Raw genomic sequence first — 23,256 nt, forward strand, 5'->3', positions numbered from 1 at the left:
GGTTATAAATAAACCCCTAAGTAACTTCAGGCTTTGAAGTATCATGCAGGAAGCCAAACTTTTTCAGTGCATTTAAGTCTCTTGCCTTGGAACCATTGAAAACATTTTCTGGTGTGACTGTCACCCATACTTGCATTAGATATTCAAGGTCTTCAAAGTACCCTGCTGGTAGACGGTGGCATACAAACCCTGTAGAGTTTGGGGTTTAGTGCACCACATTAGTACCTCTGGAGAAGGAGTGTATGATAACAGACTCAATCCAAAAGTTTACCTTCATTATATAAACAGAAATGGTGACTTTGTTTGAATCTTACACCCAAAGTAACTGCTCTACACATAAAAAAAACCCACAGCTGTGAAGTGTGATGTAACACGGGAAATAAACAGGCAGTAGATGATACAGTTGACACCTACAAATGGTTTATTGTCCATGTTTCATTTAAAGGAACAATTATTTATAAAGGACACATTTGGTTTGCCTCTCTTTAGCACACCAGGCTGGAGAAACTGATAATCCTACCATGATATCGGCCCTTCTGTAAGTGAAAAGACTTGGGTGAAGGGCCCTTTACAATCTTCTGATAAGTAAAGAAGTCACTGTTGCTAGTCTCTTTATGCTCAAGGTAAATCTGATCCATATAAAACTCGGGACACAAAGAAGTGCGGAGAAACACAAGATACTGTCTTTAGGTACAGCTCAAGCAAAGATAGTCTCTTCCCTTCTCTTCTTGGTAAGGATGGTGCCAGGCTTGTGCTGCGCATCGGGATGGTTAGCCAGCTCAGGCGGGCATGACGACACCGGGCTCTCAAGGATGGCTTGTTTGAGATCATAGAAGACAGAGGCATCTTCTTTTGTGAGGAAAGTGATGGCAACACCACTCTTACCAGCTCTACCAGTTCTACCAATACGATGGATATAGTCTGTGTAGAGAGAAAATAAAAGTGAGCAAAAAGAACAAACGGTACAATGCCATTTTGGTCAATGTGGACCCTAGTATTTTCTATATCATACAATTAGCCCCCGATAAGAAAAGTACAATTTCAACTAGTTAGGCTCCAGGGACATATTTCATTTCATGGTTGTAATAATTCCAAAATAACTATCGTTACTTATGACACAGGAGTGATGCAATGTTTTTTGGACCAATATGGCTATCTTTTAGTAGCATTGTCATGTAAAAATGACCCCATTTTATCTATATTTCAAAACGATATAAAAAGGAAACATTTTTTATTTGCAGTCCGACCACTGACGTTTAAAACAACTGGTGCAACTAAAGATATAGAAGTGTCCAAATTTCATCAGGAAATTAATGTTTCTGGCACACATTTATAAAAAAAAAATAAAAGCATAAAAAAAAAAAAAAAAAAAAAAAAAAAAGGGAAAAAAAAAATGGTGGAAAAAAAAAAAAAATGAGATCACTTTAAAAAAAAAAAAAAAGAAGGATAAAAAAAGATTGCTGGAAAAAAAAAAATCAGCTAGAGATAGCAGGAACAGGAACGAATTAGACCTAGTTATGGAAAATTAGGATTAAATAGGGAGAATTTTACATTTAAAAAAGAAAATTTTTTATTTGCAGAAAATATTTTTAGTTAGCTGCTCTTAACTTTCTGATGTACATTTTAACAAGCACTGATATTAAAGGAGAATTATGAGGCGAGTGATTTTCACTCGGCCTCATAATCTGAGCCGACCTGTGACAATGATCGGGAAGTGAGCGAACACATACCGGCGCTCGCTCACTTCTCGATCTATCCGTGCAGAAAGACGTGACTGTCACTCACGGCTCCCTGCAGGGATTACCCCCCCCCTGTTCGATCCTCTAGCGCTGACTGGCGGAACGGACAGGGGAGGGGGCGGGTACAGCTGGCTCTGCCTCTATATAGGCAGAGCCAGCTGTCACTCACGCAGCTGGGTGGATCCAGACTGAATTGTCGGGTTCCGGTCCGGCTGCGGTGTCTGAGTAGCTGTAGCTCGCGGTATACTGAACTTTGGGTGACGGGAGGACGCTAGTTTGTGTCCTCCCGTTACCCTTAGGAGAACTATGGGGAAAAGCCCTAACCCCATAGCTCTCCTTTAATCATGTTTAGAGACACAATGGCCTCTGACAGTAGCTCTGCACCACACCGCTATCAAACTGAGAACTGGACTTGACATTTATGTGTGTGGAACAGAACAACTCTAGGTCAAATGTCCTGAACTAGTTAAGGTCATGGCTCATCTTGTAAGCGATCAAAAAGAATATATGTTTGTGACATGATATAACAGAAATAAAGCACATACCTTCAATGTTTTTAGCCATATCGTAGTTCACCACCATGGACACATCGTGGATATCAATACCTCTTCCAGCCACATCAGTGGCAACCAGAATATCTTTGGCTCCAGCTTTCAGGTTAGACAGTGCAAATTCTCTCTGTTCCTGACCTTTACCACCATGAAGAGTACAAGCATTGTACTAAGGAAGAAAGCAAACACAGTCAAGAGACTCACGATTTCTCAATACTCCATCAAATTACTTCTCACTCCTTCCTATCTCAATCAAGTCACCATGTGTTTTCAAATATAGTAGCCTGACTTGATGTTGAAGAAAACAAAAATGCAAAGAATTGACAGCTTAACATTAAAATATAGCAAAGTAATTTGAGAGCATAAATAAGTAAAGAGTGATCCAACCAATAAAAGTTATTATATAAATATATCAGTTAAATCCCTGTTGCTAGCTGTAAAAAACATATACAATAAAAAGGTAAATGATAGACATACGTACCCCCATCTTTTCAAGGGACTTGGCCAAAACATCACAACCTTTCTTTTGGTTGACAAAGATAATGATTGGCGGGTCAAATCCTTTCTCCAGGATATTAAGCAGCTTCTTCCTAAAATAGGTAGAACACAAAGTTAAAGCATGACACTGAATAATTGCAAACTAAAAACATACCATATTCTGTTTACTGGAACTTTAGTAGATTGTTGTCCACTTTCTGGCTCAGAAAACAGATTTAAAATGGCGAATGTCCCAAAAATTGGTCAAATACGGGATCCTTGTTTCGCTATTTAAAGTGAGTCTATGATTATTGAGCAGATGTGTTGGAGATGTAATCTGCGCCTTCTGTTCCCACAGACGCCTTTTATCCTAATTGGCGCTTCGTAAATGAAAGTGTCCAAAATTAATTTTAACCATGAAAAATACTCACCTCTTTTCAGCTTCAGACGTGAGGAACACTTTCTGTTCAACTCTTTCATGTGGTTTACCAGCAGAGCCAATGTACACCACTGCGGGTCGCCGCAGATAGCTTCTGGCCAGCCGCTCTACAGCTGCAGGCATGGTAGCTGTAAACATGACCGTCTACAGAAAAGAAGAAATACAAATTATTTTGAAGCAATACATTTAAAAACATAGAAAAATCCGAAAGTCTACTTGACTTCCGCATTAACTTACTTGTCTGTACTTGTGCTTTCCAGACTCAAAGTTGGCAGTCATTTTTTCTGGATCTTCTGCTTCATCTGTGTCTGGTTTCTGGTTGGTAACTGGCATGTGCTCCAAGATCTTCTGGACATCTGGCTCGAAACCCATGTCAATCATACGATCAGCTTCATCCAATACTACATATGTACAGCGGCTCAGTACTAAGTAGCGATTTTCAAGTACATCTATAAGACGTCCAGGAGTGGCAATCACAATCTTTGATTTGAGGAAAAGAAAGTCACTTGTGAATAAAAATAGCGTTGAAAAAGAAAAATATTTACAGTTGTAAATACTAGGGACGCACTGATATCGATACTAGTATCGGTGTCAATATCAAGTATTTGGGCAAGTACTTGTACCTGCCCAAATGCTCCGATACTGGAGATCTCCCCCTGACTGGCAGTGCCGAGGGAGCAAGGAGCCAACTTCCTAGCCAATCAGGAAGTCGGGAGCCACCCGGCATTCTGATTGGTCAAGAAGCCGGCTTCCTAGCCAATCAGGAAGCCGGATGGCAGCCACCCGGCTCCCTGATTGGTCAAGAAGCCAGGCAGCCTCGGGAAGTGAAGCCAGTGTCCTTTCCCTAGAACACCGGCTTCCCAGGCAATCAAGAAGCCAACAGCAGCGGTACTTGGTATTGGCGAGTACCATTAAAAAAAATTCTCGGTATCGGTGCACCCCTAGTAAACACCCATGTTTAGATGCATCTTCAGTTGTGTATTATAGAGGGAGACAATAACACCCTATTCAAAACATAAAAATTATGCATTTAAAAGGACAACTGCACTTTCTGTACAGATCATCTGGTCCTGTCCCTGCAGCTTGTACAATAAATTAAATGCACTACCTGTCTTTCCAGAAAACGGTGTGTTCAACACATAGCAATCAGCAGACTGACATGGAGTCCTGTCTACCAAGTGCTCCCTCTGGTGGTAGGTGGGAGCAACTTCATCAAACAACTGTGTACTGGCTTATGCAGTGCCCTTTTCCTGACTCCTTCCTAAAAATTTAAATAAGCTTAACAGATGTTTTTGTTAAATTTTGATGTAAAGGTGACTGTAGTTTTAACATAAACTGGGCATAGGGCTATGCTTGTCCACCTTATTAAAAAAGGAAATAAGCATTAGATGCCGACCTTGTCAGCGTAGGCAAAAGTAGGATGGCAGAGCATTGTTCTCTATGGCTGGGCATATACTAGCTACAGCAAAAACATCAAAAGGCTGCAAAAGGTCCTGCCTACACAGGCAAGAGTAATAAAATATGGTTGTGATCTATACACATTATTTGATATAGATTAGTTCTACACAATGCATGTCTATGTACATATTAGAAGCTTGATTACCTTACTTCATAGAAGAGACAACTATGAAAAAGAAAATATTATTACCTGTGATACACACTTACCTCACACCCCATTCGCAGACGGAATCCTTGGTCCTCACGAGAAATACCACCAATAACAGCCACAGTTCGAATACCCAGCGGCTTTCCAAATTTGATGGTTTCCTCCTCAATCTGTTGGGCCAACTCTCTTGTTGGAGCCAGAATAATAGCATAAGGTCCCTGGTCTGACTCCTCAATCCTAAAATCAGAGAAAAAGAAGAAGAGATACTGATTGTAGGTTACTGCCAGCTCTAGGAGACACTGCTGCCTGCAAATGAACAGTCGTCTAACCTGTCAATCTTGGGCAGAGTTGTGATCCAGACCAGCAAAGGAATAAGGAAGGCAGCAGTTTTACCACTACCAGTCTCGGCTACACCGATGATATCACGATTCTGCAGACCAATAGGAATGGCTTGTCTCTGAATAGGTGTTGGTTCCTGTAGAATACATCAAATAAAGTGAAAAAAACTTTCATTTTGCTCATTGTCTAAAATCCCAATAATACTCGGATTATACACACTACATTATGGTTTCAAAATTCGGGAAAACTACATGCTTTTTATAAAATTTTAAAAGGGTAAACGAACCATCAACTCTATAAAAACTAACACTAAAAACGATGGACTTCGCCAAAGAAGTGTCATAGTTCATCAACAAAGTTGTCTAAAATCTAACATATTGATAACATAAAAAATAGGTAATGAACTATGCCACACGCTCATAACTGATATCTATCTGCTACCACAGACCAATATGACATACTGAGGAGGGAAAGTGGCCACAAGCAACTCCTAATTGTGAATCTTCCACACATCTACATATATAGATACTAGGGAGAATCACAAAATAAAGGCAAAACACATTATTTGGCTTTCATAGAAGTAACTGTGAGCACTTGAACGTATCACTTTTCCACACAGTCCCCATGCAAGATGATGCAGGGGTTGTATCGTTCAACTGGCTTCTGTTGTATTGCAAAGGAGCTTTTCGGCTGCTGCTGAAGCCAGGTGTTGCACGGCCTCTACTGTTTTGGACATCATTCCCCAAATTGCAGGTTTAAGCCAACAGCCGATGGTGAATTTCCACTGGTTTCACTCCCTCTGCCCAAAGAAAGCGCACTACGGCATGTTGTTCTTCCATGATGCAATCTCGCAATGGAGCTTCCATGTTTCTGTCCACGTGAACAATAGTCCGAGCACTGCACTGCGCACGGTCGAACTATCCAACAGGCTATGTAAATATGCTGCATTGTGTAAGCTTCTCTCCGTTCTGGTTTACGCATAATTCATAAATTGCCTTTACTTTTTGACAGACACACACACACACACACACACACACACACACACACACACACACACAGAGAGCTCTGGCTATTCATTTGGTTATAAAATAAACTTTCTGGGATACAGACATGGAGCAAGCATACAGATAAAGTTCTGACTTCACTCAGACTTTGCTGATACCTATACTGGTTTATGCCAGTGACTCAAACAGTACTGAAGTCAGACAACCAAAGCAACTAACATTTCCAGGTCAAAAATGGCAAACCTCTGTATTTCTCCCAGTACAGGTTTGTTTCACACATTTTAAAAGGTCATCAAACTACTCGTGAAGCTCATGTCCACTGCAGACATGATATCATATAGTGATTATTTCTATTGATGAAACACACCTTGTATCCACACTTGTCAATAACTTCCAGAATATGTGGCGGCAGGATAGAGTCAATCCAGGAGCGAATTGGATTGGGAATTTTGCCACCTTTGGTTGTAATGCTGTAGTCCTCCCTAAAGATACGCCAATCTCTGTCTGTCATCTCCTCCAGCTTTTTCTGAGACCAGTGTCTGTCATCCCAGCGCTGCTTGGCTTCCTTCTTTCTCACCTTGCGCAGGCGCACTCTGTAAGTGGAAAAAAAGATCACAATGACAGCTATAGAAATCCAGCAGGGTGCCCCTAAACTGAAGAGTTGCCAGGATTAGCACATTACATACAACCAGAGCAAGAACTACTGCTAGAAAGACTGGTTAAACAGATAAAACAGCTTTTATAGGTTCTCATCAAAACATCCAAGGCTTCTAAAGACTTTTTCCTAAAGGTTAATACCTATAGCTTTAAAAAAAATAAAAAAGCATCCTGTTCACAAAGGGCCAAGAACCTTGTATTCCCGTTACCTCTACTGTTTATCTGATGTCAAGAAGATGCAATAAAGGAGTTCTTGGAAAAACAGTCTTGGTGCCACATATGTCCAATAGCATAAATTCAAATAAACCGTCCCACACAAACGTCTCTACTGCCAGAACTAAGTTGGGGTGCTCGACCAACCATGGCACAGTGCAGATAAGTGTCAGCACATCCAGCTCCAGTTAAGCCATTTACTGGAGTTTCATACAGAAAAATTTCAGGGACGCAATAGCCCCCATTCTCAAGGAAACATGCAGAACGTTCCGTATGTTACCTTTAGAAAGAGGGTCATTGTGTCCCCGTAATCTCACGTTAGTCTGCATTGAACTCCAGTAAACTGCTTTACTGGAACGGGTGTACTGACACTTATTCACTGTTGGCAATGATGGTACATAAGGATATTATGATCAACATAGGGCATTATACTGTAAACGGGTTACAATAGGCACTAGAAATACACCGCTGGCATAGGTGTGAGCTAGATAAGTACTTAACCTTACCCCTTGTGTGGTGTTCTCTTCAAAAACTGAACAGCATTAAACTATTTATTTTTTTTAAATAATATTTTGCTGTTTTGTAGTTCACTTACTCCTCCTGTTCTTTCTCCTCTAATGTCCGCCTCTTCTCCATAAGGTCTCCATAGAACCGAGACTGTTCACGCTTCTGCTGTTTCAGGTCTATACCTGCAATGAAGCCACGACCAAGGAGCTGGACATGGTGTCGTTCTTTGTACCTGGAAAAAACAAGAGATATCTTATTCAGAACTCGACTTTGAGCCATGTACAATTTGCAGAATTGTAATATTGGCCAGAAATGCACCTAAATTGCACTAGAAACAAATAAATAAGTAGCCAAACATGCAATCAGTTTGAGTATTCGGGACAAAGGACCACAGCTCTCAAATACCAATGTGTGATTTAGAGCCACTGTCTAAAGGGCATTGGGGTCAAAACAGTCTGTCAAGCATTTCCGTAAAGTTTCAGAGGGAATGAGCCATAACCATACAGAAATTGTGAGAATAGCAGAGAATAGTATATTCCCTGAATTTATTTTATTGAATCTATGGCCTCTGCTGAGAGTAAAGCTGATCTGGGTGGCTGTATATCCACACAATCACTTCTACAAAATACGAATGGTGTGGTCGATCCCCCAATCCACTGCTGCCTTCACTGCTCTGCTGTTACCATCAGCGATACCACCAACCAGTCCGATCTTTCTGTGTTCAGGGTGCCAAGTGGAAAAACAGATGAATAAGAGTGTCATTTTCTTTCCTTCAAGCACCTGCTAGGTTACGGTCAGGCTGCCCAGCAGGGAACTAGGAGATTAAGGACTGTGTCCTCAATATCCTTCTCCAGCACCTCAGGAATTTGTGATAATTTACTAGTATGGAAACATTAGTATGAGTTCCCTTCATTAGTTTCTCACCATCTCTATACAACCAATCTTGCATCATTGTTACTTACAATGGATTGTAATCAATAGAAGTATCTTCTGATGCATCCCATTCAAACACAAACTTCCTGTCATTCAAATGCCGTGTCCGCCTTCTTTTCTTTAGTCCTCCAAGGTAACGCTCCTAGAAATGGTTTCAAAATGAAGGTTGTAGATGAACTGTTTACAAGTGACATCTTCAGCGTTAAAGAAAATAAATACCAGCAGCATATAATTTACCTTTATAGCCTGTAGCTCTTTTGTTTTATCCTTCTCTTCTCTGACTTTTATCCTTCCCTCATCATCCTCATTTCCATTGTTTTCCCGCTCCATGCGCTCCCTCCGCTCTCGCCTTTCTCGCTCCTGAGGATCCTCTAAAAATTAAAACCAAGATATTTTAATACTGAAGGCAATTTACAATCATGTGAAATCGGTTTAGGAACATAAAAGAAGTTATTAGCATATATTAGAACATATTTAGAATAGAATTTAATGGCTTAAAGTGAACATAAACTGACTGCACAGGGCTTCTGGTTTTCCTGCCGACTTTGCTCCATAATACCCCTGATGAAGATGATCTAGTTCAGCGGTTCTCGATCACTGATTCCCTCTCCTGGGCAATGCATTGGCAGAACTCTCAGCTTTGGGAAATAACCGCCGCAATCAGGGTAGGGTAGGGCCCACATACAGCCAGAGGAGACCCCTGCTTTGGGGCGCAGCCAACTACAGCATGGGATGGGGGGGGAGACGCATGCAGCAACATCCCCTCTGTAGCAATGCCGCAGAGTGTGGAAATGACAGCTGCCAGAGACCCGAGTATGCTAGATGGCTGATTGCATTTTCAGCTACCTGTGACCACTACTATTGCTTCCCTGACATTCATACTTCCTGGGCATCGCCGAGAAGGGGGAAGGGCAGGGTAGGTATTGTGAGCATGCCCCAGGCTCTAACTGGCTATTACCTTGTGGGAAAGTGCGGGCAAACACATAATATGCACTTGTCGTAGTGTGCGTTATTTCTCCCTGCGTATATCTGTCAATGTTAATTGTGGGCAAATAGTAGAACTAAGTATTTCTTTTCAACTGTGGTAATCTTGGGGCTGTTATTTCTTCCCACTGTGCCAGTACAGGTGGTTATGCTAGCTCCATCGATCTTAGCATGACTGGGGAGCACTTAGGCATGTTCCCCAGAGCATCCTGTCCCAACACTGGATAAAATACATTTAAACAGTCATGGTCCTGTAGTTCACGGAGTGTAATGTGTAAAAACAACCTGGAACCACACACTCTGAAGCTGCAGCCTAACAGCACACGTCTGACATTGTCACATGACAGTATCAGATCTTTAATAATGATTGGCTGGTGTTCCAGGGTGTCTGTTTACACTGTGTTACAGTCCATGTACCCATTGCACTCCTGACCGCTCATCCATAGTAAAAAGATGGGTGCATCGGTAGTTGACAGATGGACACCATCAAAATAGTACAGACAATTATTGACACCGCCACTGCAATAGTAGAATAACGTCTATTTAATGACGTCCGTGTAAAAACATACTTATTGCAACGTTTCGGGGTCACGCAGGATCCCCTTCATCAGGCAGAACAACTTGTTCTGCCTGATGAAGGGGATCCTGCGTGACCCCAAAACGTTGCAATAAGTACTATTATGACGGTTGCAATAAGTATAATTTTGCATGGACGTCATTAAATAGACGTTATTCTACTATTAGAGTGCCGGTGCCCATAATTGTTTACACTGTGTTGGCACATTACACTGAACTGCATGCCCATGCCTAAATTAAACCAGTGGCAACTACAAACATTATGCTAAGGACATTCCTCTCTCCGATGCAAAGCTCCTCCTTTACTGTCCAGTTCCATGGCCCTGGCTCTTGTCTTGGCCAGTCCACGGGAGATCCATCCACCACTCCACAGCACTGTGTCAGCAGGAGAGGTAGAGATTGCAAGCACAGAACCCAAGGGATGTGAATAGGTATCCAGCACATTTGTCCACCCACTTCTCACAGCATGCAGCCAGCCCAGCATATCTCTCCCCAGCACACCCCCCCTGGTTTACTGAACATCACGCCACAGCCAGCACCCTCCCCTCCTGCTCACAGCACATCCCTCCTACTTCTTCTGAGAGAAAAAAAAAAAGAAAAACCCTTAAATAAGACTTAATATTTGTCATTGTGTCTATTTAAATTACAACACATATTGTATTCTCATACTTTTTTGTATAAGCATTCGTTTGTTTATGTTTTTTTTACTGTTGGCATGGAAAGTTTTTGAAAGATTTTATAAGGCCCTAAGACTGAGAACCACTGATCTATTAGTAAAAAAAACATTCAAAGCATCATCTACACACCAACCAGAAGGTAAGCAGAGCCGATGTTCTGGCAGATAAATAAAACTGAACCGCAATAGTCGCCAAAAACAATTGAGATAAAAATTGACTTATCTATTACTTCACTAACAATTTTGACATCTTTGCACTTAAGTGTACCTATGTGCAAAAACTATTTTTAACTTTAGATGTGGTGAGAGGTTAGGTACCTGGCCACGTGGGTCACGTTAGGGAGATTCACTCTCTTCATATTTACTGCTGACCACTGTTCAAGACTGAAAATTAGGTAAAATCCAAAATGGAGTTGTCACTAGAATAGAGGGCAAGTCTTCCAATGGGGCCACTTGTTCTAGAACAGTCTAAGGGGGATTTTTCTAACTTTGGAGACACAAGGTGGCAAAAAAAAAACCAAACACTGACATGGGTTTTAACTATTCTCTACTCTAGCTAATCCAAAAATGAAAAAAACTTTTAGATAGTGTTTACATAACATGGTACTGAACATTATTGATGAAGCACAACATTACCAAGCATCCTTCTGCCCTGCTCCTGGAACTGTTTCCTTTTTTTGCGTTCTTCATCTATAAACTTTTGTCTGTCTTCCACCTGCAATTGTCTGCGTTTCAGTGCTTCAGCCTCCCGTTCTGCCTTGGACAGGAATTTCGGCTATGCAACAATAAATAAAATGGCTATTAATGCAATGTTCATCATTAAAACACTCCTTCCCTAGCAGGATGTTCTGTATGGTGTAGAACTGAAGGCTTTATTAACAGCTTGCCGTCCGGCCTGTTGTGAAAAAACGGACAGACGGCAAACTCACATTGGTGGGTTGCCGTAAATAGACGGCTCTTTTTTTTCTGCGTGCATGGGCAGAAAAAACCCGGCTGTTTCACATACAAGCGATCGGCGGCTTTATAGCCTGCCGATCGCTTGTATGTGCTGCCTGCTTGCACCACCTCTAGTGCAGCCCTCTATTACATCAATTCCGCATTCACCTGTCAGTCCTCTGGCTGCTATAGCCAGAGAGAAGAAGCTGATAAAGCAGATCTCTGCTTCATAAGCTTCTTTGGGGGTCCCCAGGTGACATTAGGGGTTTAGAGACCCCTAATGTCTCCATAAAGGGGACCTGTCAGTGTGCCTTTGCTATTATATAGGGGGATTGTTATCCCCCTATGTCATTGCAATAACATTAAGTGTAAAAAAAAAAAGTTGTTAGAAAAAAAAAAACTACAAAAATTGTTAAGTCCCCCACCCATAAACGTAAATATGCATCAGATGCACCAGCGCGCGAAAACGACAATTGCGTTACACATGTTGCATATCACCGAGAACGTCGGAGAGCAATAATTTTAGGGCCATCAGTCATGGATAACACTAAAATGATGAGCGGTAAAAGCTTTTAAAGCGTCACCCTTGGCAAATTTTGGGTATTGTAGTTTTTTGAGGTTTCGGGTCGCGCGCAATTTTAAGGCTTGACATGTTTAATGTCTTTTTACCCAACATGACCCCATCTTTTATATTTTACCAAAAAATGGGGTAATAATAAATGTTTTATCATTTAAAATAGGGGAAACTTTTATTTTTTAATTTTTGGTCATTTTTCCTTACTATAGTAAAAAAAATAAAAAAACCCAGTGGTGATTAAATACCACCAAAAGAAAGCTCTATCTGTCCCCAAAAAAATGGTATAAAATTAATGACATGAATAAATGTCAAAGTACAGCAGTGCTAAAAAATGGCCTAGCCAGGAAGGGGGTTTAACACCGTGGGCTTCAAGTGGTTAAATATATTTGATGCTATGTAAAATGTAAAACATTTCATTCATGGATAAATTATTCTTTACTATGGCAATACAGAAAACCTCAGCAGTTCTATTTTTAAATTCGTGGATGAATCACCATCCTCTCATGCACAAATACTGATTTGTTCTATTCTGTGCCATTAACACTAAAATAATGATACCAGGAACATTCAAGTTCTCAAAAACAAACAAGAGATGTATGTGGTGTGTACCTTAGATTCAGCCTCCTCCTCTTTCTTCTTCTTTTCCAACAACTCCTCCAGTGAAAGTGGTTGTGCCTTGAATGCACAAAAAAGTATCAATAAAGCTCAAATTGCAATACAGAATTCAGTACCTAGAACAGGGGTGCCCACAATTTTTGTGTTAAGATCTACTTTTCAAAGGACGAGCTACATGAGATAACGAAAAAAAAAAACCTCTCTCGGGTCTCCCGGCTGTCTCGCTCGGCCGTCTCTCCTTGCTCTCTCATTCCCGGCCGTCTCTCCTTGCTCTCTCATTCCCGGCCGTCTCTCCTTGCTCTCTCATTCCCGGCCGTCTCTCCTTGCTCTCTCATTCCCGGCCGTCTCTCCTTGCTCTCTCATTCCCGGCCGTCTCTCCTTGCTCTCTCATTCCCGGCCGTCTCTCCTTGCTCTCTCATTCCCGGCCGTCTCTCCTTGCTCTCTCATTCCCGGCCGTCTCTCCTTGCTCTCTCATTCCCGGCCGTCTCTCCTTGCTCTCTCATTCCCGGCCGTCTCTCCTTGCTCTCTCATTCCCGGCCGTCTCTCCTTGCTCTCTCATTCCCGGCCGTCTCTCCTTGCTCTCTCATTCCCGGCCGTCTCTCCTTGCTCTCTCATTCCTGGCCGTCTCTCCTTGCTCTCTCATTCCCGGCCGTCGCTCCTTGCTCTCTCATTCCTGGCCGTCGCTCCTTGCTCTCTCATTCCTGGCCGTCGCTCCTTGCTCTCTCATTCCTGGCCGTCTCTCCTTGCTCTCTCATTCCTGGCCGTCTCTCCTTGCTCTCTCATTCCTGGCCGTCTCTCCTTGCTCTCTCCCCTGGATAGGTAATCATGTGTGCACAGCTAAATAAATATACCAAAATGGAATAAAGGGGCCACCATTCACACCCTTCGTGATCTACCAGCATCAGCTTTGAGAGCCACTGGTAGATCACCATCTACCTAATGGGCACCCCTGACCTAGAAGGTCACAGTTTTGTGAATAGTGATTTAATGCAATATGTTTTTCTTTATCAAACAATTACTAGCTTCAACTACCACACACCACCTGAGCCCTTGGCTATAGTACTGAAGCAGATCAGAGACATTTCCTAATATGACCCAAACTTTCCTACAGTGTATACTTCTTACACAATTATAGAAGACGTCGGTCTTACACGCCCCTATGACTGCACAGGGCAATAGTGCATAGAAATAAGGGTTTCACCTTTGTTTTCTTGTCCGATTGAGATTCCTCTTCAGATTCCTTCTTAATCTCTTTTTTCACTTTGGCGTCTTTATTGCGGCTGGGAGATGGGGACCTAAATCAAATAAAAACAGACTTTGTGCAATGCAAAATCGGCAACACAAAAGAAGGTACTAACAGCAAACATCCAATATCAGGGTATGCACAACTACTTGCCTAACAAAACAAAGTTTAACTGCAGACTATATTATTCAGTTATATTCCACTTGTAAGCATGTGCTTTGTTACTAAGCCCAACAGTACCAAAACCCTTTTCCTTTGCTTTAGATACAGTAGAAAATACTTAGAACTTCTGTTTGGTTTTTATTTTTCTGCCTCCATAAACTAATAAATGAATCTTCCTAAAAGGGACTCGGCACAAAGAAAACAATCCCGCACTAGTACTGGGGTGAGTTAGAAATTGGCAGGATTTTCCTGCCATCACCCATCAATGGGCAGATTCTGTTAAATTCTTTTCCCGGTGATGGTTGTCACTGGGACTGGAATTGAGTGGAAATACCACAATGGAAGCACAGATACCGATACAGATGGGCTTTACAATTACTGCAGAAAAGGTATACTTACAAGGCTTACTTACAAGGTATAGTTACAATAAGAGCATGGCAATCCTAGCTATACAAGTTTAACTAACAGCAGCCTTTACAACCAACAAAAGCACAACATTAAGTACTAGTGCTAGTTGGTAGTGCCGGGCATCCCCTTTCACTTCTATGCTAAAGAAAATGTTGTCAATTGGACACACTGCAAGTGACTGCTTCAATACACCTTGTTGGACCAACCTGTAGAAAGGCAAGTATGTGTGTCTGCTAAAGAGCACTGAAGTATTAAACAGAAATTAGAGAACTATGAGGTGAGTGATTTACACTCATCCCCATAGTTAGAGCCGACGTGTGACAGTGAAACTGTCACTGGTCTACTCTATAGATCGGGAAGTGAGCGATCACATACCATTGCTTGCTCAATTCCCGATCATTTCCCTGCAGAGAGCGATGACTGTCAGTCAACGCTCCCTGCAGGGATTCCCCCCACTTTCCTCTCCGATCCTCCAGCGCTGTCTAGAAGAAAGGACAGGGAGGGGGTGGGCACAGCTGACTCTGCCTCTAGAAAGGCAGAGCCCACTGTCAGTGAGCCAGTATTGTTGGGATCCATCCCGGCTGCGGCACTCTCAGTATATAGTGGGCAAAAGCCCACTATATACTGAGCTTTGGGATATGGGAGGATGTTAGTAGATGTTCTCCCGTGACCCTAAAGAGAACTATGGGATAAAAAGGTTACCCCATAGTTCTCTTTTAATATCAACTTCGGTTGCCCATGCACTTAAAGCAGAATGAACCTCAATAAAAGAAAACTTGCTAGAAGGTAGGGGGTTTGCTGAACATACTAGCACATTATTGCAAAAAAACTTTACCCTGCCTAGAGGTTTAGTTCAGATTTTTTATTCATGTGTCAAAAAACGAAAGCAAAAAATATTCTGAGTTTACCTGGATTTTTTCTTCTCCTTGTCTTTGTCTCGACGATGAGGATCCTTATCTCTCTCCCGATCTTTTTTTCTATCTTTCTGTCTTTTGTCCCTAAAAACAAAAATTTCAAAAACAAAGCAAAATTAGAGAGAAACCTGCAGATGTACATAACCCTGTACTGTCTCTACAACACTGATATTTATATGTAAAATATGCCATGTATCCTTTGCCGTACAGGAAAACTTAATAGGGTTTAGTAATTCTAGTTTCATTTTTAGAGTTTAAAAGGAACTGAACTCTGGAAGCTGTGCTCAAATAAGGCAGGCAGAGGGCAAAAGACTAGTCACCAGGATTTCCTGCAATCTCCCTGCAGCTGATCTTTTCCCCATCAATGACATTGTATGCCTTGTTCTGTACTGTGTATCTATCAGGGGTGTGGAAATTTTTTTTAAAACTACTTGTCCAAAGACTAAAACGGGGGCCGGATCTACTTGTCCCTCATGGAAATCTACTTGTCCTGATGCAAAAAATAGAAAAAAAAAATGTAACCAAAACCGTATTTAGCAGTGCAGACCTTCTCATTGGTCAGTGCCGTCAGGTGACGGCGCTGACCAACGAGTGCTTGAATTTTGTGAGCAAAATTCAGAATACATGGCACAGGTACAGACAGTACACCCGTACTGGCGGATGGGAAGGACTGTTCCCTGAAAGGTAAGTATAGCGGGGGAGAGAGGGGACCAGATTTGTGCAGGTAATTCCATTTTCCCAAATTACTTGGGAAAGTGAATTTACCCTTTGGGGTGGGTGCAGACTTGGGCGACCGTGTGCGGTTGCCACGCGGCCCCCTTGATTTCAATGGGTTATATCCGCGTGGTAATCGCTGAAAAAAGGTACATGTACCTTTTTTTCGCGACACACACCGTGATGTGTTTTCAACCGCGATTGTGTGCGAATGCACGGGCATTATTGCGGCGGTAAACGGCGCAATCTGCCTGGCGTTACTGGGATGCCATTAGACAATGGCACTGCCAGCACGATCGGCGGTGGTGTGCGATTCTGTGACCGCCTGGCCATCCACACGGTTTTGTGCATGATTGCCATGCGGTAACGGATCGCCCACTCCGCGCACACACACACAATGCCCCATGCATGCGTTTATTCGCATTCAGATGATAGGGGTTGATTTCAATTTTTATGATTTTATTGTACTTTTTTTTTTTTTATCATTTATTTTTATTATTTTTTACTTTTTTCGCCTTTGTATTTTTCCCATTTTTATGTAGTTACATTTTTAAATGTTATATTTTATTTTTTACTTTATTGCTATCACACAAGGGTTAAGAAACCCTTGTGTGATAGCTTTTGGAGGCGACAGGTTCTCTTTATGGACCCTGTGACCTCAAACACAGGAGTTCTAGCACAGCACTGTGCTCGTTCTCCTGCGACAGGAAGGCGACATTCCTGTGTCACTATTCACACGAAGCAAAGCCGAGAAGCGTTCTCTGCCTTGCTCTGTGCTCTCTAACCTAATTTGCTGTGGTCACGGATCCCCCACAAGAGGGGGGGGGACCCCGAAGACCACGGCAAAAAGGAAGCCCAGGTGCAGAGAGAGAGAGGCAGCCGGGACCGGTACACGGCCGGCGGAGAGAGATAGATAGGAGAGAGTCGAGGGGGAGTGAGATTCAGGCTCCTTACAAGTGGTTTTGGACGGCTGTACAGCCGTTTAAAATCACTTATACGAAACGGCTCCCACACTACATTTAGCCGTGCTGCTTGCCCGCAGCCGGGCTAAATGTAGAAAGAAACTACTCGCCCGGTGCCCGAAACTGACAGTCCCGGGCATCGGGCGATAGGCATTCCACACCCCTGTCTATGTAGATGAGGCCATCTTGGTAAAGGCAAAGCTTTCCTTCCTCATGTCAGTGCTGCCAGCAAAGAGAACAATGAGCAGCAGAGTGGTGATAACATCAAATCTCACTGCAAATTTCCTGAGACTAGCATTCAGAAACAACAGTGCCTTAGATCTCACAATGCAGATATACAACTATGAGGCTGTAGGCACAGGAGTGTCCAGGCACCCTCACATACCAGTAAGTGCATTACTGTTTATCGGAAGGAATTCAAGACAAAAAGGTCAATTTTAAGGGCATTGCTTAGGCACCATTACCAATTTCTTTACAAACATTAACACATGACAATTGATTCCCAGAGCCCTAACAGGTTGAGAAAGGAAAGCAAATGTAGCTTCCTTTTTGGCTTTCCATGTCCGACTGTCTCATAGAGATACTCCGATGACTCAGCCAGTTCTCTGTGTAAAATATTTTTTTTGAGTCCAGATCAGAATAAAGAAAATATGTACACTACTACAATACATTCCCTTTAAGCTGCTGACTACTATTAGAGGAAGGATGCTTCTACAATGTTGCATTTATGTGTCTATGGATGAAGGGGGCAGCACTGTGGGCACCTGTGTGTCTGTGTTAGATGCAACCACTGTGATCAGATAAGAAAATCTATCCAGACTCAGCAAGGAATTGTCAGCCAGGGTCCTGGAGGTACATAGGAACATACAAATGTTCTCAGATTAAACATAGAAGACTGAATTGGGCAAATATTATTCAATGTCTATGATCACCTTTAAAAAAAAAAAAAAGTGAGAATAATAAAAATTAAAGGGCAAAATACACAACTGAAAATCAAGTGTGACAACGATATTACCTGTTATCTATAATCTATTCTTCCCTGGGATCTATTGATAATATAGGCCTTAGATGGTTTGGTACTTAAAACAGAGGAAGTTAACTGTATTCTACTGTAGCAAAATACCAAAATCAATGAATCTCATTGCTACATACATACCTTTCATTAGACTTGGAGCGTGAACGGCTGCGAGATCTCCTCTCCCTGGAGCGATGCCTCTTCCTGTCTTTGGATGGAGAAGTCTTCCTGTCACGCTCCTTGTCAGGAGAGCGTGAATGAGACCGCTTACGGTGTTTGGACGGCGACCCATCGCGCTCACGTTTATCAGTCAGCTCCCCAGCCATCTTTACAGTATGGCTAACTGTCAAAGAAACAAGTTATTTTAATATTTAACAGGCAAATATCCATAAGTACAGATAGAATAGGAAGACAACTGACATATTTTAGGCTATTCTATAAAGTAACTGCTTAGAAACAATAGATGAACACATAAGATGTTCCGAGTTATTAGCAAAAGAAATCAGAAACAAAAATATATACATTAGTGCACGTCGGCCTCCTATTTCTCCTACAACCTCTAGAACTCTGAGGAGGCCAGACAAAGAATGGGATTACTACATAGCTCAATAAGATATACCCAACTTTATTGATCTTTAAAGAAAACTTACGATAAACTTGGCCAATTCAAACACCATACAATGAGAAAAAAAATTGACCATTCCATCGCTCATATAGTGCGGGGATCATATTGTTAAAGCCACATGCACACAGGACTAATAGCTGCGGCAGGAATCACAGGTGTGACAGCGGCCACATCTGTGTGCAGTCACCTATCCCTAACCGCAGATAAGTGCTCCATCTACGGTTGCACTGTCAGCCTGTCATTTACTTGAACGGGCAGAGCAGCCGAAGCTGTATGGATCCACCTGGGACTCCTGCCGCAAGAATACGTACGTTCTTGCCATGTGCATCCACAGCCATTAGCCCCGTGTGGCCTTAGACTCCCTCTTCCATTCACAAAAAGTCTTGCATTAGTTTCACAGAACACAAGACATCCTGTGAATGGGTGAGGGTGGGCAGGGGAGGGTTATGTAAATGTCACAATCCCTGCACTATTTGTGAGCCAGAACGGTCAGCCATATCACCGGAAGAAGAGCGCTGACTATAATATCCGGCATCATTGAAGCTGCCATTTTCAAAAGGTGACTGCCTCTGCTAACATGTACGTCTCATCATCCTCCATGACCCCATTCTCAGTGTTTTCTGTTCAATACTGAGTGTTTACAGCTCAGTCAACGTACATAACATTACAATCCAAAGGAGAGATCATACAGAAAAGGAAAATCATGTGCAAAGAACCAAACATCAACTTGTTTCCAATACAAACGTATAGGAGAGAATTACACGTTTAGGTGGTGTGAGTTAGGCCTGGTTCACACCTCGGTGACTGAGCTGTTTTCAATACCTAGAGATGTCTATAGGAACAAAAGCACGTGACAAGCCCCGGAAATAGCTCCTGCACCTTTTTGCGCTACGTGACGCAACGCAAATGTGTGAACGGCCTCCATTGACGTAAATGCGAATCTGTGTTTTGGGGGATAAATCGCCTAGGTGTTAACCAGGCCTAAGCTGTGAGTGATGGAGAGTATAAGCTTCTGATGACGGCTCGAGGGAGAGCCCACCATACACCTGTGTTTGAGGTTCAGAGTATAAGGCATGGAAATGGATGGATGGTGGGAGGGAAGGAAAGCAGTATGACCTCCCTGAGCGCTTGGGCAGCACCCTGAACTGAACATAGGTGTAGGGAGGGTCTGTGAAAAATTGGGGGGGAGAAAATTATCTGTTCAAGCATTGTCAGGCTTCATTCACATATAGCGGTAGCATTTTCTGTCCAGCACAAAAACGATAGCATACGCACGTTTGCAGCTGTTACTTTAACGAGGGCGTGTGGAATCCTCCCAGAAAATCGCGCTTGGACTTTTTTTCGGGATGTGTGTTTTCATACCGTGCCCTAGTGTAAACAACACGCATAGAAAACATTTTTTATGCTTAGCGCATTTCTGCACGTACCAAGACGCACGGAAAACCGCTAATGTGTGGAAGGAACCTAAAACATTTAATCATTAAAAGGAGAATTATGAGGCGAGTGATTTTCACTCAATGAAACTGTCACAGGTCGGCTCAGTAGATCGGGAGGTGAGCGAACACATACCGGCGCTCGCTCACTTCTCGATCTATCCCTGCAGAGAGCCATGACTGTCACTCACGGCTCCCTGCAGGGATTCCCTTCCCCCTGTCCGATCCTCCAGCGCTGACTGGCAGAACAGATGGGGGAGGGTACAGCTGGCTCTGCCTCTAGATAGGCAGAGCCAGCTGTCACTCATGCAGCATTGTCAGGATGCGTTCTGGCTGCGGCGTCTCAGTATACCGTGAGCTGTAGCTTGCGGTATACTGAGCTTTGGGTGACGGGAGGACGCTAGTTTGTGTCCTCCCGTTACCCTTAGGAGAACTATGGGGAAAAGCCCTGACCCCATAGCTCTCCTTTAACTGCCACCCTACATGTAGTTATTCTGAATAGTTATCTGCAAGGGACAGGCAAAGGTGTTTACAGCTCCTTCCTATAGATTGCCAGGATTTTCCACTGCACATTACTCAGTAGTAGTAGCAGGTGTGCAATAACAAAACACACCATTTCTACACGGTTTCTATCCGCATTACAACACAATGGCTCGGTCGCACATGTGACAAGAATACACTACCTATGTCTTGGGTGTCCAGCACGGATTGCCCCATACGATGGGGTGCACAGTCACCTCAAGTCATCTATTTCCCACTGAGGCCCAGAAGTCTGGATATTTCCCTCCAGCACTATGGGGATGAGATGTACCCAATACACAGCGCAGGTGGCCAGTTCCATCACTAATATACTAGTGGGAGAACCCAGGTATAAGGCACACAGAAGTGAACTCACAAAAACTGCAGCAGATCTGCATGACAACCAATCGGCTTCTCTCTTTCATCTTCCAAGCTTAACTGAACAAACTGAAAATAGCCGCTGATTGGTTGCCATAGGCAACTGCTCCAGATTCCGTCTGCTCAAGTGTTGATCAATTCCCCTCATAGCGATTTCCCCGAGCTCCTATACAAGTGATAGGGTGCACACTGACTAAACCCACAAAGTCTGCTACCACTGTGTGAAGGGGAGAGGTGGGAAGCCAGACCCCAAGAATAGTGCCGGCTCTGCAAACTGGAAGATTCAATGATAGCTGTAAACCCAGGAACCCTCTACATAAATTTCTCACCTCAATTCCGCCACTCTGCTGTATTCTAACGTTGCACTTCCGTCCTCACCAGGCAGCCATCTTACTTACGTGCACCAGCTGCATGCCGGGAAACCAGGACACAAACAACGTAATACGCACAATTTTCTAAAAACAAACTACAAATCCCGGCATGCAGTTCTCTGATAGTGCGGCAGTGTCTTTGTTACAGGTACAGCGCCCCTGGCGGTAGGGAGTGGGATTCACAGCTGGCACTGATCACTGTGTACATGAGGCAGTGACTGAATTCTGGATTATTACAGTTGTGTTGTATAAACCACCTTCCTGACAGAACGTGACTGAATATTTAAGAATAAATATACTTTTGTCAAGTTGTCCTTTAAATGACAGCCTTTTCTCCCCTGTATCCCCTCATATTGGAAACACATCAGGGAGTGGAGGAAATCCCTCCTATTTTCACTTTTGTTCAGGTTAGGGCCTGTGTCCTGTGTCCATGGGCTTTGGGATCATGTCAGTGGGCTTTAGGCCTGTGTCGATGGCATCAGTTTGATATGAGGTTTGCGACATTTCAACAGATTCATACGTTTAAACCCAGCAAGGAGGCAAATATCTAGGGCCCAGTCTTTAATTCCTTTTAACTTTTTTAGCTTTTGCTGCCAGGGCTGTTTTTTCTTTTTTTGTTCCCATGTTAAAATGCACATTTTAGGCCTAAAGATTAGTTAAACCCGCCAAAATTATATATTTCTCGAAAGTAGAGACCGTAAAGAATAAAATGATGGCAATTGCAATTTTTTATGCCACACAATGTTTGCACAACTGTTTATCAAACTCAAATTCTTAGCAACAAATACATTTAAATGAGTTTTAGTGCACACAAGCAAAATATAAAACCCAATTATTTGTAAAATATAAAAGATGAGGTTGTGTTGAGTAAACAGATAGCAAAACATGTTAAGCCTTAAAATTGTACGCACCCGTAGAATGGTGACAAAGCTCTGTAACCAAAATTGTCCAAATGTGATGCTTTATAACCCTCATCAGTTTAGAGTTAACTGTGCATAATGGCCTTAGAAATATTGCTCTTACTCCGACATGAACAACGATATGTACGGTGTAGGCACACCCAACATATGTAGTAGGTACATGTCCGTGGGGGTGGAATGCTTTAAAATAAGGGGGTAATAGTTTGTCCCCCTCCTCTCTAGCCACTGACATCCACCATGGCTGTCCTGGGCCCACAAGAGGGGCGGGAGAGCCCGGGATACACTTAGCTTCTGGAGCCCGTTGAAGTGATCCGGTGACTGTACAGCCAGCTGAATCACTTCCAACACAAAGCTAAAACACTCTTCACATCTAGGAAGAGGCACCCTCACAGAACAGGGTTTACAGGGTAGATAGCACACTTCTCAACCTGTATGATCGAGGTAATCAGGTCCTTCTGTCTGTCCTACATAAAGGAGTTCACCTTCTTCTCAGCTTTACAGTGGTGCATGTGCATTCAGATTGGATAGAAGTGAAGACTATACTTCCTGACTCATATGACTGGTCTAAGACTATACACACACATGTATGCAGACATGTGCTCATGCACACACATACATATGAAATACATATGGGGTCACTATGGAGCAGTGAAAGGGGGGAATGTGGAGCAGCTATAAGAGTGCAATGTGGTTCGGCAATAAGCGGAATTGTAGAGTGGTGATAGGTTGACATGTAGAGCAATGAAAGGGGGAGTGTGGAGGG

General features: G+C 42.8%; 1 protein-coding gene across 1 annotated transcript; it reads right to left on the bottom strand.

The window, feature by feature from the left end:
- Window positions 1-595: 595 nt before the first annotated feature.
- On the bottom strand, window positions 596-21,620 carry DDX23 (DEAD-box helicase 23). The gene is made up of 17 exons (XM_018561890.1): window positions 21,532-21,620; window positions 18,389-18,590; window positions 15,551-15,640; window positions 14,031-14,124; window positions 12,824-12,889; window positions 11,338-11,476; window positions 8,703-8,836; window positions 8,495-8,607; window positions 7,621-7,764; window positions 6,523-6,748; window positions 5,142-5,287; window positions 4,872-5,049; window positions 3,444-3,686; window positions 3,199-3,350; window positions 2,772-2,880; window positions 2,285-2,459; window positions 596-921 (listed from the first exon to the last, which is right to left on the bottom strand). Exons 2-17 carry the CDS (start codon window positions 18,571-18,573, stop codon window positions 698-700), a joined length of 2,418 nt encoding a protein of 805 aa, XP_018417392.1. The 5' UTR covers window positions 18,574-18,590; window positions 21,532-21,620; the 3' UTR covers window positions 596-697.
- Between the last annotated feature and the right edge of the window lie 1,636 nt (window positions 21,621-23,256).

The sequence above is a fragment of the Nanorana parkeri genome, unplaced genomic scaffold (genome assembly GCF_000935625.1).
Source record: "Nanorana parkeri isolate BGI_ZX_2015 unplaced genomic scaffold, ASM93562v1 scaffold549, whole genome shotgun sequence".
Lineage (NCBI taxonomy): Eukaryota > Metazoa > Chordata > Amphibia > Anura > Dicroglossidae > Nanorana > Nanorana parkeri.

What these genes read in the sequence shown, in the direction of transcription:
- DDX23 (XM_018561890.1), bottom strand. Translation starts at nt 18,573, where the DNA reads ATGGCTGGGGAGCTGACTGATAAACGTGAGCGCGATGGGTCGCCGTCC. An exon ending in GCAGGGCAGAAGGATGCTTG is followed by an intron (nt 8,837 to 11,337) that starts GTAATGTTGTGC and finishes TTTAATTTTTAG; the next exon opens with AGGATCCTCAGGAGCGAGAA. An exon ending in AGTCCCTTGAAAAGATGGGG is followed by an intron (nt 2,460 to 2,771) that starts GTACGTATGTCT and finishes TTTCTTCCTTAG; the next exon opens with TACAATGCTTGTACTCTTCA.